Source organism: Ambystoma mexicanum, chromosome 1q, assembly GCF_040938575.1.
Source record: "Ambystoma mexicanum isolate Mex_15411 chromosome 1q, UKY_AmexF1_1, whole genome shotgun sequence".
Classification (NCBI taxonomy): domain Eukaryota; kingdom Metazoa; phylum Chordata; class Amphibia; order Caudata; family Ambystomatidae; genus Ambystoma; species Ambystoma mexicanum.
In genome coordinates, this window is record NC_090922.1 from 1,331,826,603 (window position 1) to 1,331,841,715 (window position 15,113).

General features: G+C 46.3%; 1 protein-coding gene across 4 annotated transcripts in view; it reads left to right on the forward strand.

Moving 5' to 3' along the window:
* Positions 1 to 571: 571 nt before the first annotated feature.
* The window catches only part of ORC1 (origin recognition complex subunit 1), a 323,506-nt gene continuing 308,964 nt past the window's right edge, over positions 572 to 15,113 (forward strand). For 3 of the 4 annotated variants that reach the window (XM_069642195.1, XM_069642197.1, XM_069642196.1), the window contains exon 1: positions 590 to 819. In XM_069642195.1, the coding sequence (XP_069498296.1) occupies positions 722 to 819 (98 nt within the window). In that variant the 5' untranslated portion in view covers positions 590 to 721. Of the gene's footprint in view, positions 820 to 15,113 lie in introns of all 4 variants that reach the window. The other variant, XM_069642194.1, reaches the window with a different exon arrangement.

Genomic DNA, 15,113 nt, shown 5'->3' on the forward strand with positions numbered 1-15,113 from the left:
TTTCTTTGGACGGCTCCGGGGCCCAGCTCCTTTTGATCCAGCAGGTCAAGCTGCTAACGCTCTGACACCTGTCTTCTTTCCAATGCGAATGCTTTGTTCCTGGGTCATGATATTCATGTTTGCAGTTAAAAAACGTGACCATCACCTCCCAAGGAGAAACCATTTGCATTGCAATTAAGCCAGGTGTTAACATTTAAATTACAAATGAGGCGGGACAAACGTGAATGACGTTGTCCTTGTAGGCAAGTGTCTTGCAAAAGGATATCGAAAGGTTGGCCACCCTACTGTAGATCCCTCTCCCCATCTGTGCGTGACGAGTGTGCTGCCTTTTGCCCACAACCTCGATTTATGAGAGCTTCAACTCCCTGACTACCCCTCACCAAGCACGTGGCTGGCCCGGTTACTGCACTTTGGTTGCTAGAAATACGTGTGGGCGAGCTGGAGTTATGAGTTGTGAGTGTTATCATAGAGAGTTGCCACATTAGGGTACTGGTGGCAGAACTCCGCCAAGATGGCCGCAATGGTGACGCTCCTTTCGCGGCTGTACTTTGACATTTCTTGTCTCCTTTCTATGTCGACAATCGAATGCTTGGCGCGAAATTGCAGGCTGGGACGAGTTGTGTACAATGATTTTTCTGTGACAGTCTGGCATCTGTCACTCTAAAATCAGGATTTGTCTGCCACAGCGAGCAGCCTCTCCAACCTTCGGCTGCACTACACAATGAGCAAATATTTTACTCGTATCAGACGGAGGCGTTGCTATTCTTGGGCTGGGGCGGGATGGGTGCAAGACCGCAAATTGCACACTAAGCATTATGGGTGAGTTTCAAGTTGATACGATGCAGCATCTACTTTACTTCAAGCCAGTGTTTCTCTGCAGGCACGTTTAGAAAATATACCTCTATTGCGAATTGTGTCCACTCTCCAACACGCCAAATGCTACCCTATCGATTTCCGTACACTCCAAGCAAACTTCCTTTACTTGCTAAAGTGTCAATTGGCCATCTCGTTCGGGAGATGCTTAGCTAGCTGTGGTTTTTATTTTATTTGCTTTCTGGGATGAGAAGTCTTGATGTATAATGGCAAAAGTGGAACTACACGATCCTTGATAGGGAACAATGAGTGACTTTCCCAAACATTCAGGAACGCCGTACCCTTAAGTTTCCGCCCACTTTGACCTCTGCCTTTATTAGAAACTCCCAAATGTCATGGTGCTTGTCATTTTTTCATGAGTTACAGGACCATCGCCCCACTTCTCGTAGGCGCAATGGTGCCCCCTTGGGGACTTAACATTTTGCCTTTCTCCAGCCTCATAATGGTCTTTTTGCTCACTTGACCCCCCTCACTCAACATTTTACCGTTGCCTCCACTTTAGCATTTCACCATTATATGCAAACACACTTTGCTCAGATGCAGTTGTTTAAGCCACTTTCTGTTGCTAAAATAGTTACAAGGTCGTAGTCCAACATTTATAGTGTTAGTAAAACACTTTTTCTATGGACTGTGTATGGTGTGAAGCGAGGAAAGTAGTAATATTTCTCTGTGTGCTTGTTTAGATTTCTCATTTGTTCCACTTTTTTTGTGGGATGATGGGGGGGGGGGAGGGTTGTCCTGATGATCACACCAATTGAAGTGTATATGTACGTTCATTCTGTGTCCCGCTTAAAAAAAAATTCTGCCCACTGCTTTTAAATTGCCATCTTGTGCGTTTTATTAATGAGTCTTTTATAGTGGGATCGTTTGGTGCAATATAACTGAATATTCCATAAGCTTGGACATCCCACTTAGGCCCTTCTCTGCAGTTTTCTTTTTTTAAACATCTTTTTATTAAGGTCTCATAAGTTACAACAGCACCCAGTTAATACATTCCGTGGTCAATTTACAGCAATAGCATCATCACATGGTAAGCAGTACATCGTTCACATATCTGTTTCGCTCTCCGTAAGCATGTCACATAGATATGTCCTAAAGGGGCCCCAGATGTCCTTCGGTCGACTTGTGCTGGGTTGGGTGAGCACGTATTGTTCCTCACACTCATTGATGTATGTTAGTTCTCGCAAGAAAGTGTCCATGGTAGGGGGTTTCGAGCTTTTCCATACTTGCAATATACATTTCTTAGCAATAATACATGATACATTAAACAGTCTTCTGACTTTCTCTGAGCATTTACCGATGTCCCCGAACAGATATTTTTGGGGCGACAAATGCGGAGGATTCTGTGTGACATCCGTCAACATGGTGGCCACCTTCTCCCAGAACCGCGCCACTTCCGGGCACTCCCAATACATGTGATAGGATCCCACTTGCGGAATCCCACATTTGGGGCAATTGCCTGAATCGTCTGCTGTGAATTTAGCAACCTTAACAGGCGTGTAGTGTAACTTGTTGAGAATTTTGAATTGTATTTGGCGTAGTCCCGCATTGAGGGATACCTTTTTCGTGAGTGCACAATATCTGCTCCATTTGTCGTCAGGTATTTGCATTTTCATATCTGTTTCCCATTTCTCTTTCTCCCGGTTGGCCGTGGGTGTGGATCTGTATTACCTAATACAATTTGGAGATGCCCTTCCTGTGTTGTGTGCAAGGGTGAGAGGTGGGTTCATCAGGGAATGACGGCCAGCATGCTTGATATGCAGATCTCATTCTATAATGCTGTAATATACAGAGCGGGCCTCCTCCCATGCCTCTTGTGAATGCATCAAGGGTTGCAAACTTCCCCCTCTATATACATATCTCCCACTTTCATCTCTCTGTCCGGGTCCCAGGCCTCGTGTATACTGGTGTCAAATGTAGGGGGGATGTTTGGATAGTTCCAAAGGGGAGTCTCGGGGTTATATGGCACTTCTATATTCAGTCTTTTAAATATCGCCCCCTGGGCCCTGACGGTGCAGCTCACAGGGTCAAATTCACATGCGTCTCTGTGTCTTGTATCATAAATGACTGATCTGACATCTGTGGGTGCAGAGGTGTACTCCTCTATCCAGGTGTGTGGCGAATTATCTACATCATCATACCAGTGTCTTACGAACTGCGCCTGCGCCACTAAGTAGTAGAGCTCAAAATCTGGCGCCGCTATCCCCCCGGTTTTCATATGTTTCTGTCATCTTTTCCCAGCTAATCCTGGCCACCCTCCCCCCCCCCCCATTCCAGAGAAACGACACCGCCATGGACCTAAGCCTGGAGAACAATTCCTTTCCGGCCATATGGGGATATTTACAAATAGGTATAGCAGTTTCGGGAGCACAATCATTTTAAGGATTGCGATTCTGCCGTGCAATGAAATTGGAAGGTGCGTCCAGACCTGTAGTTTGGTATTGATTGTTTGCCGTGCCAGATCATGGTTTTCCGTATAAAGGTTCTGCTTATTGCCTGAAACCAACCCCCCCAAGTATCTAATGTTTCGGTCTGCCCACTTGAGGCCGCATGTCAGAGCGGGGCTTTCCGTGGAAGGGGTGAGCGGAAATATTTCTGACTTGGAATTATTTATCGTGTAGCCGGAATACTGTGCAAATTCGTTAATGTCTGCCATGATGGGGTCAATGTTTTTTTCCATTTCACGGACATAAAGCAGCGTGTCGTCCGCGTACAGTGATATTATTTGGGTGGCTCCTTTCAGTGTTATGCCCCTGTTGTTATGTCTCAACCGAACTGCAGCTGCCATGGGTTCTATTGTTAAAGCGAAAAGAATGGGGGCTAAGGGACACCCCTGTCTGGTTCCCCTGCCCAGTTCGAACAGCTCAGATATGGTTCTATTTGTGCATACTTTCGCCCTAGGGGCAGTATATAGCAATGTGACATACTTGATAAAGTGAGGGCCCACTCCGAACGCCTCAAGCACCAAGAAGAGGTATTCCCAGGAGACTGAGTCAAACGCTTTCTCGCCGTCAGGAGACACCGCCACAAGTTGCTTATTTGGGTTTATTTGTGCCATTATGCCGAATAACCTACGTAGGTTTAAGGCAGTGGACCTTCGGGAATAAACCCACTTTGGTCTGCATGTACCAGCGTGGGTGTAAAGGGTAGCATGCGGTTCGCCAGTACCTTTGCAAAGATCTTAGCGTCCACATTTATCAGGGATAAGGGTCTATACGATGCCATATCTTGTGGCGGGCGTCTCGGTTTAGGCAATACCGTAATTATAGCCTCTCGCATTGTGGGGGGCAGTATTAGCTTACCCAGGGCCTCCTCCCATAGTTCCAACATTACCAGGACCAGCTCCTCCCGAAACTTTATAAAATTCAGCGCTCAGTCCATCTGAGCCCAGCGCTGTACCAGATGTGAGCTCCTTGATTGCCTCGGTAAGCTCCTCTGCTGTAACGGGCTGCTCTAGTATCAATTTGATCTCCTCTGGGAGCTTGGGGAGGTCTAGCGTAGCAAGGTAGTGCATAATCTCAGAAGGGGATTTCCTATCTCTGTTCGTATAGAGATTTTTGTAATAGTTAACATATTCGTCATTAATTCCTTGTTCACTCGTGATTATTTCATTCTGCTCCGTTTGGATTGCGGCGATCGGGATTGCTTGTTTCTCTTATTTGACCAAGTTGGCCAACATTTTCCTGCCATGTATTGTATTTCACGCACTGCTAACTTGTCGAAATCTCTAAGGAGTTTATGTATTTTGGCCAGTGTGCCTCCATTATGTGTGTGGCTATAGGTTTCTTCCAATTCGTTCAATTCCCTCTCCACCCCCTCCAGTTCCGTGCGTATGCTCTTCAGTAGACCAGTGTCTTTGGATATCAAGGCCCCTCTTGCTCAGACTTCAAAGGCTTCCCATACTGTTGATATTTGGGCTACCGACCCAACGTTGTCTGTAAAGAAGTTAGCATTTTCCTCATTTAAGGTTTCAACAACGTTTGGTTCCCTAAATATATCTCTAGGCATCCTCCATCTTCGCGCCGGTCTAGGGGCCTCTCTCAGTATAATCTCCAACATAACCGGGGAGTGGTCCGATAGCGTACGGGGCAAAATATCACAATTTTGCAGCGCTGGTGCCATGTCTGAGGACACGAACCAATAATCTATACGTGATTCACTGTCATGCACAGAGGAGTAGAATGTATACCGTTTGCTGGTTGGATGAAGTACCCTCCAGGCATCAATCGGGGACAATTGCAGAAGGATTTGTTTCAAGGTCAATGCTACTCTGGGAGGTGGCCTGTTCCCTTTGGAAGATCGCAACATTGAAGTCTCCCCCCACCCATATAACAGTGGTCGCATCATGATTAGTAAGGATCTCAAGCATTTGTAGGTAAAAATCAGGGTCGTTTAAGTTGGGGCCATAGGTATTCACCAAGTTTGTTTCCCCGCAATTTCCCCCCAGACCAGCACATATCTTCCCATTGGGTCCGCTAAGTGGCCCTTTGCAAGAAAGCCCAGCAAGTGGTGTATGAGGATGCATACGCCTCTGGTCTGTGAGGAGTAATTGGTATAGTATTGCAGTTTGCCCCATTTAGCCAGTAAGTTCTCATTAACCAATTTCTGTGCGTGCGTTTCTTGCACCATCAGTATGTGTGGCCCATGCCTGGTGACATAGTTGCCTACCTTCCTGGCTTTCATTGGATTGTTTAGGCCTCGGACATTCCATGACATTAGTCTTATCTTTAACCCATCACCCATTTTCCATGCGAACATATTGTAGCTTACTGTAGCGACCCTGATTATGCAAATTATTAACATCTGAGTGGCGTTGGCGCCTGCGAGACCATGTTTCAGTTAACACACAACTTTCAAACATACTTGCTATTCCCTGAGACTTAAACTTGTCTCAGTGGTTGCAATTGTACAAAACATCCCCACCCTCCCTCCACCCACATAATGTGCCCCAACTTGACGATGGACCCTGACAACTGTTAAGAACATTCCTGAAAGTACTACGTTGCATCACGAGGCTACCCGACCGGCTCACGGCCCGCTTCTCATTACTTGGAGCCCTCATGGGGGCCAAGCAGTTCCAAAACCAGAAGGATACTTGCATGTGTTGGGTTACGTAGCTAGGTTTCAGTCTGCATCTGCAGGTGGGTGTCTCCTGTTCTGGTCTGGTCCGCGACCTATAGGAGGCAGCGGAATGGTGGCCTCCACATAGGCCTGGGCTGCAGCAGGCGTCTCGAAGAAGTGTGCCCTTCCTCCGTATTGGATTCATAACTTGGCTGGGAATATTGGTGCATATGGGAATTGCCTTGCTCTCAAAAGTTTTTTAACTGGCTCATATGACCTACGACTCGTCTGGACTCCAATGGCAAAATCCGGGTAAATGTGTATACGGTTTTCTTCGTAGTGTAGTGTCCCATGTTCCCGTGCCAGTCGAAGGATCGTGTCTCTGTCCCTATAATTGAGCATTCTTGCAATTATCGCGCGGGGCGGCGCTCCATGTTTCGGCACCGTGGCCAGTGTGCGGTGTGCACGTTCAACTAAGAAGTGATCGGAGAGGGAGTTTGCTCCAAAAAGGGTTTTGAGGAGTGCCTCAACTCGCGTTTCCATTTTGTCTTTGCCGAATGACTCTGGAACCCCAACTATGCGTATGTTGTTCCTTCTTGAGCGTGATTCCAAATCCTCGCATTTGTTCTGCAGCCTATTCAAGTTCTCTCTGAGCTGGGCAATGTCTTGGTCATGTCGTGCGACCGTGTCTTCCGTTGTTCCAAGTCTATTCTCTGCCTCTGTTAGTCTCAGGTCTTTATCAACTCTGGTCCCTATGGTCGTTACGATGTCAAGTTTCGCATTCAGGGATAGAAAACCACTTTGGAATATATTGGTCAGGTATTCAACCCTGTCTCCGCTCTCCACACTCGTCACAGGATTAGTTGTTGGTGGCGGTTCCATCTCGCTGCCCCCTGCCTGGCCGCTAGTATATGAATCCATTGGCCACTTCTTCTTAGCTCCTACTCCCTCGGCCGTCTTGTCTTGCTTCCTCGTGTTCCCCATGCCCCTGTAGTCGTCGGGTAGTTAGCCCCAGGCCGTTCAGAGGATCGGCGACTGTTGCCTTGGGTCTGCCTGGGTTATTGGGAAGCTAGGGTGTCTGGAACCCCGGGGTATCACCAGGCCCCTGCGCCTGGTTAGCTGCTGGTTAGCTGCTGTCCCGCCAAATGTTGTGCAGGCGAAACCCAACTAAGAAGAAGTGCACAGCTCGCCCAGCTTGCCAGTGGAATGCGCTATCCCACGTGTCCAGAATTCCAGATTTCAAGGCTTATCCGCTTCATTCAGCCACTCCAGTGAACGCCAAGGGTGTGAGCCCGCCAGTCAACCCACTGCTTGCCTCAACGGATAGTGGAAGCTTACAATATGAGCGGCACCGGGTATCCCAGACTTCACTGACCTGTGGTTTCGGGTGTTCAGGCAGCTCCGGTATTTCGAGGTCCACACGTGTAGCTTCAAACGCAGCCAAATCTCAATGACCCACACACTGGGGTCGCTGGAGGACTTAGTCAGGGATATATCCGCCTCCCCTTGTCCCCTCAATGTGTTCTGCCTCACAGGCCAAGTCTCTGCGTAAAGTTCGTAGGGATCTCTGCACCCCCTGCTACCTTGTCTCACTCCCGCAGGGAGTCGAGCTGCTCAGCCGTCTCTCGGCTCGCCGTACAGCTCCAGCAGGCAAGCGGGGGCCTTAGGTGGCTGCGCGGGGTGCCTGCGTAGGGGCCAGCCTTGCTTGAGTTGTGTGCGTGAGGGCAGGTTCTGACTCGTCTCTAGCCGCAGGTTTCCAGGAGCGCGGTGTGGGAGCCGCCGCTCATCGGATGGTTACAACGTCAGACTGTTTCTCCGTGGCTGGGTCTGGTGTAGGTATGAGAGGGAGAGGGGAGCTGGCCCCTCAAGTTGGGTTGCTCCGCCGCATCTCCGGTGGTTTTTCGCGGGCTTCGCTCTCTATGGCCTTTTGGCTAGAGTGTCAGCGGCTCCCAGCGGTATTCCTCTGGTTCCCGGGGTCGGCGCGCGCCACAGCTCCGCCCTGCTGGAACCGCCGAGCCGTGTATCTCCGCAGCCAAGGCTTCGCTCGTTCCAGGAATTTCAGTGCAGATGCTGCTACCCTTGACACACGTTCCGGTGTGCTCAGCTCCCCGTTGTGGGCTCCGAAACAGGATCAATTTAGTCAACGGATGATTCTCGGGCCGGAGCGTTCTGATCAGGCAGCCATGTCTGAACGTGCACAACAGCGCCCCTCCTTCTCTGCAGTTTCTATGTGGCCGCCCATATTTAGAGACTGGATTGTTTAGAAAATTGGTTTCGGTTTGAGTTTCCTCATTAACTGGAGCTTCAAATGTGGAGAAGACGGGATATAGGATTCTTTTCATCTTCCAGTCTGCACTTTCTCACACACATGAAATCGATAAACTCTGCACACTCCCGCCAGAGATACTATTTCTTAAATATGGCTCCAACTCCACCATACACCAGTTATCCATGGCATGCTTCCACCACACTATCTCGTCCACTCGGGAGACCAGCCACACAGACAAGGTAGTTGCATTACCAACATATATAAAGATTCACTCACACTTAGCAATCCCACACACCCCATACACATAATTTGAAGCCCTCTTTCTCTCACTACCCTCCTTCGCACCCCACCATTACCTGATTTACCGCCCCTCCCTCACCGTACAATCACAACTTCCACACTGACTGGACTGACTTCAAAACTAACAACCACAGCTCCCCATGCATCAGTATCTACCTTGGCGACGTCAACCCTGGTAGTTCCCATCCAGACAGCAACCCCATACCAAAGAGTAGTCTCACTCCACTCGCACCGTATGACCTCACAAAACTCTGCCTTTATTAGAATCTTCTGAATGACCCCAAACAATGTATACCCTACACAAAGCTGGAAACACCCTGGTCCTTTTTGATTCCAAGCAAAAATCATGCCTGTGGAAAATCGAATCTGAGTGTCTTGGTCAGACCGCTTGGTCTTCCTCTTCACACTGCCACACAGGATTCCCCCCACCCCCACTTGCCGCACATCTTCGTCACCCCCATCCAGACTCATCATTACAGACACATCCTTAGCACCACCCCACCTTCCCAAACACATACTCCTCCATTCTCCTCAACAATTTCAACACCATCATCACACAAGCACTCAACACAATTGCCTCCCCCTCCTCAAAGCACAAAAACCCTGCAGCCACCACCATCAACCGTGGTTACACAGTTCCCTCCTCTGTTTATCAGGAAGCCAGATGCCCAGCAAAATAACCATTCCTCGCCACCAGAAAACCACTCGATACTGCCACACCAATACAAAACCGCCATATTGAATGTCTAAACCATCCATTACCTCCAAGTACTCCAATTGTACACAGAAACTATTCAACATTGTCAAATTCCTCTCTACCATCCACTGTGGTATGCAACTACCTCATGGACTACTTCAACTTCAAAATCCACATCAGGCAATCCCTCCCCTATGCTCTCCCACCCCTGCCACCAAACATACCAATACATGGGACACCTTCCACCCTATCGACAGACACCCTCATCACACTATCTTCCAAAACAAAACCTGTACACTTCCTAGATGATAAATTGCCACCTCAACCCACATTCCAGTAAAACACCTCCCTCGCTCCCCACTGGTCCAATATCGACTCCTTTCTCACATGGCACTTTTCCCCATTACACTCGGTGGACAAATCTCACCCCTCCTTAAAAACCATCTCTTTACCCCACACTCCCCGAAACAATTCCCACACCATGGCTATCCTGCCATACCTTGCCAGAATCATGGAATATGTTGTCACTACTCAACACATCGCCTCAAAAAACCTACTTCATCCATTCCAATCTGGCTTTGGACCTGCACTGATACTCCACAACATGACTGACAGGACACACTGCACTACTCTTACCGCTCAATATCTGCAGTCTTCAACACCATTCTACTCGACATCCTAGTCTACAGGATGTAACTCTCGGGTACCGTCATCGACTGGTTCACCCCCTTCTTAATGACAGGACCGTATTATGATTTAATGTGATATTATCTAGGTCGGTGGAATTCATCCACACCCCAAATCCGATGTGCACAATTTTTCTTTATTAACAAAGTTCTTTTTATGAACCTGGGACACACCGGTCTAACGGTATCAAATCCCTACAGCCTACCTCCCTCTTTTAGATAATGTATGCACAGAAGGCCATTTAGTAAAAATAGAATTAATCATACCAATTTAAAATAAAAACAAATCTTTCTCTAAGAAATCCTGATATCAATGGTTAATACAATGATAATCAATACGCTGCTTGATTTAGTTCTCCATGTTGCATTTACCTTGGATATATGCTTTAATGAAAGCACCCATGTCGCCATAAGTGTATTTGATTTACCTTGAACTCGCATTCACCATGGGTTGAAAAGTAAATGAGGATTCTGGACAAAGCTTTTTTGCTTTTTTTTTTTTTTTTTGTTTTATACAAAAATTATATCCACCATGATATGATATGGCATTTGTAACATGTCTATACACAAGGGATTAGAGGCAATAGAGGGGGGACAGAGGGAAGACGGAGACAACAATCATACTAGGCCAGGTGTCATTCAGATCGTGCAAGTGCCAGATTGCTCTCACTGGGGTGAATCAAATGATGCTTGTCTCCTCTCGGCATTACTTGTGACGTGCTTGTGACCGTTTTTTGCCGTTTTATTTTCGGTTAATGACACTCAATATTCTATTCCCATCTCAGAATATCAGCCTAGCCGGCACGGATGCTATGACTGACTGCCATGTGACTCTTCTGTGCAAAAAATAATCTACATACATTTTGAATATTAACAAAATACCATAAATTGTTTTACATTCAGTTGATAGAGGCTTTCACTCTGAAAAATTAAAAAGAGTAAGTTGCTGCAACACTCTGATCAAATGATTATCTGGAAAATATGATCCCATATGTAAGATTAACTTATATTCCTTATTTAACTAAATATGAAGTGGTAGTTCCATTCACTGGCCTGGCAACAGCCATATGGTGTCAGTCCTTTGTGGCTTCAGAGCAGGGCCATTTATCACATCAGAGAGTACTATTGTTGGAAGATTGTTTGAAATTAGGCTGCTCAGAGCCAAATGTTGACATAGTTATCAATCACTTAAGTGATGATACCAGCTGGCTCTAGCAAATAACCAGACTTCATGTCTCTGCAAGTGTGAATAGCATCCTTTAATGGAAAGCTTGTTGGATGAGCACTCCTGATAAATTTGGCAAGTCCACTGTGGGTTCAAGCTTCAGAGTACATTTCTGAATTCTTAGGGAATTCTTGGATGTACCTAGCGACAAAACAAATGTGACCAGTTTAAAAGTTTATTACCAAGAGCTGCTGTTCAGAACAAAGGGAGCATTTTATCCTTTGGTTCAAGGTATCTTTCATACAGTTTATAGCCCAGCTTCCAGGCCTTGGTTTCATCTCCCCAGCACTGTACCAGACACTGAGAAAAAGCAATTTAGATTTTTGTTTTGTAAATATTGCTGGTTTCATGTAAAATATAAAGTTACTCTCTTTATCACATTTCCACATCATTGTTTTTAAAGTCGCTACAGGTTTCGTTGTATAGGGCTGATTCTCAGTCCCGTAGAGAAGAAGGCAAAATGAATGTAGACCTCCATTCAATTTTCACTTTTCTAGGAAATGCTGTGCTTTTTAATCCAAGATGAACTATTGTCCTTTTTAATGCATATTGCTGTGGAATTTCACACATGTGAAGATTCATTTGGACTTTGTCATTTACTGTGGACAAATACACTTTTGTTGTAGATGGCCTGCTGACATCACAACATTTCCTTGCATATTATGTTGTCTTATACCTTGCACCATTGCCACCAGTGGGGCGGTCTCCAGGCGCTCACGTGGCTCTGCAAGAAAGAGGGCAAGTGTGTTAGTAGGGGTAGAGTGATAGGATAGGTTCAGAACCAGAAGAAACCGGAGTCTGTGTGTGTTTACTGGGAATTATCTCTTGGTTGCGCTTGCTGGTTGGGTTTGTTCTTGGATACCTTCATCGAGTAGTCTAAGGTTGATGGTGGGATGCTTAGTTTTGGTTGTGCATGGTTGTGGGTTGTTTGAGCGAGGGTGCTTCATTCCAGTCTTTGGTAATATAGCGGTTGTTAAGAGTTATGGAGCCATGTTTGCTCCAGATTTTTGTTGGGGTATTTTACAAGGAGTTATCTGGATGGTGATGTTTTGTTCAGAGTCCTGGTGTGGTCCACGTTTGTTTGGGTTCGTACATGTGGGTAGTTTGCTGGTTGTCTGTCTGTTATCCATTGCGATGGAGTTGTTAAGAGAGGTAGCGTGAGAAATGGTGTTTGCTCTTTTCTTGGTCTGTATCCTTTGTCCATTTATCAGTGTCGCCGTAGGGTTCCTAGGTGTTATTCTGGAGGGTAGGTCCCATCCAGCAGTATGATTTCCCTCCTTTCTATTTTCCTTTCATGATTCTTGGTGTTCCTTGTGATTGAGTTATGGGGCATGGCATTGCAGAATTGTTTTTTGCCCTTTTTTTTTTTTTTTTTTTTTCTTTTTTTCCTTAGTTTGAGAGTTTCCCGGAGCGGGTGTCCTAGGTTAGGCAGCTTCATGGTCCCTGGTTATATTTCCTTTTGTAGTTTCCTCTTATGTTTGTGGTGTATGTTTGTTACTGTATTTTTTACCGGAGCGTGAGCCCTTGTGGTTGGATTGTTTCCTGGTTTCCAGTTATATTTTCACGCGGTCCTGGTTTCCTTTTACAGTTGGTGTGGTCTGAGTGTGTAGTGCTGTGACTAGATCTGCTTTGCAGTGATGCTGGTATCTCGCTGTTTTTGGTTTTGTGCTTGAGTTGTGTTCACAGTGGAGACGGCATCTCTGCAACGTCCTTGTATTGCTTCACAGTAGCGATGGCCTCCCTGTGGAGTCCTGGTATTTGTATTTATTTATATTGCCCACCTAACCCGGGGGGGTATCAAGGCGCAGGGACATCAGGAGGATTGCGAAGATTGTTACATACAGAAGGATGAAGTCCATCTTAGGTTACATTACTGGAGCATCAAAGACCATGAAAGCCGGTGAGGCATAAGTTACAAAAGAATTTACAGATGCAAGATGCAGGTTATATGATTCATGAATTGTATCTACGCAGATCATTTGAACATCAAGTGTACAAGTTTACAGTCATAGTGGTGTGGCACAGCAGGCAGGAGTTATAGATCATGGTTCTTGAGCCAATGAATGGTCTTTGATCTGAATTGGCGGTAAGGGAGGTTCTCCCTGCAAGTGGGGGGGGTAGGGAATTCCAAGATTGCGCTGCTTTTACACGGAAGCTATTCCCTCCCGACATCGTACGTTTAAATCTGGGCACATGGAGGAGATTGGAGTTAACCAGTCTAATGGGGCGGGAAGAAGCTGTTCTGGTGAATTTAGTTATAAGGTATTGAGGGGCTGCTTGGTGGAGGCCTGGTGTTTCCCAGTGGTGGGTCTTAGCGTGCAGTGGGATGTATGTCAGTTATGGTGTCGCGAAATTTCATTTTGTGGTTGGGACCGACTGCAGCTAAACCTTTTGCGCATTGCAAGTATTAACTATTCCTAATGTGTTTGCTGCCCTATTACTAGTGGGAGGACTCAGTGCCCTGTTAGATTAGGTTGCAGCTGCTTTTAGAGCGGGCACTGTGGGGTTATGGGAATGTATCAAGGTTCAGACAGTGGCTGTGCTAACTGAGACCAACAGTCACAATGTGTTTGTCTGAGTGCTGTGTGTAACCCTAGTACAGGTAGTTCAAATAGAAAAGCTCAAATAGAGCTTTTCTACTGTTCCTGCTAGTTTCAAGATGAGCGCATTAATCTCCGATAGGTCTAATTTCAGAGTATATGCAGTACCTACGATGGGGCTAGTTCCAGATTATATGCAGTACTTAATAATGGCTAGCTATTGGGCGCAGCACAGTTCCCAATAGTAGTAGTATAAGAGTGGCAGGGTTTTCTGCAGCACAGTAATGGCTGTGCTCCTCGCCCATACCACCTTACCTGGTTGTTGCTGTAGGGTCGCACGAACAAGGGAAAACGGGGATGGTAGCTGCCCAGAGGGGCGCTGTTCTTTGCCTCTGGTCCTTAGCTGATGGCTGTCCTGGCAATGCTGCCCTAGGAGGGTCTCTAATCTAGAGCAGGCCAATCCTAACAGTTTGAGCGGGCAGGGAGGAAGTGAGCAAGGACGGGTAATGTGAGAGCTGGAAAGGGATTTCGGGGTGTGCAGGAAAGCAGTACCGGCACGGATGCAAGGTAAAAAAGAAAGGCTTATCTTGCCGATGCTGCTTCTCTAGGTATAGAGAGCATGTGTTTCTTTCAAATGCTTTGCACAGAATGCTGTTCATATATTTATTTTTCAGTGTGGAATTGTTACGTTGTGATTGTGTGTGACAAGTTAACCCGCACCCCTCTATAACTTTATGAATAATGTAGACCACAGAAAACATGGTGAGCAAAGGTTAACTCGCTAAAGGGGTTAAAGAAAATCCTTGGGAAACTGTGGCAGGTGGGGGTAGGGCGCGCAAGCAATAGAATGGAACCCCCTTCCCCTGTAAATGACATAAGGGTAAGGTGGGCAAACATTAAATACCAAATTCAGAAGATTTATTGCAAGACCTTTTTCCTTGAATGATGTTAGCGAGGGGATCCACCTCCAGTCTCTAACAGGTTTGAGCCAAAGCTGAGGTTCATATGCAGGTTTTGAGAAGCATGTTTCTTGCATTTACTATTTCCAAGAATATTCTTTTTAAATTGTGCAAAGAATATCGCAATCTGCTACGCTATGTTACTTTACATGTATTCCAAAGGCTGGACTGCATCGTGTTTAATAAAGGAGCAAATGGTGGTCACCTTTAAAGCTTCGATTAGGAAGTGCAGCATTCGATCCCCTGATAACTCAGTCTCACCAGCTTAAAAGTCAGAGTGGGAGCAGATACTGTTAAGCAGAATTACATGCAGTATCCTTTGGGAACACTACACACAATTAAGACTACAGGTGTAAGCACAATCTCACCTTTTGGTACAAGCCTGTACTACAGTTATGTGGTAGCAGTGGCTGAGCAGCCAGACTTATCTCAAGAGGTATGTGAGCAATACAATATGTTACACAAAGGACTTGCAATCACAGTAGCTAAACACTTACTCAAGG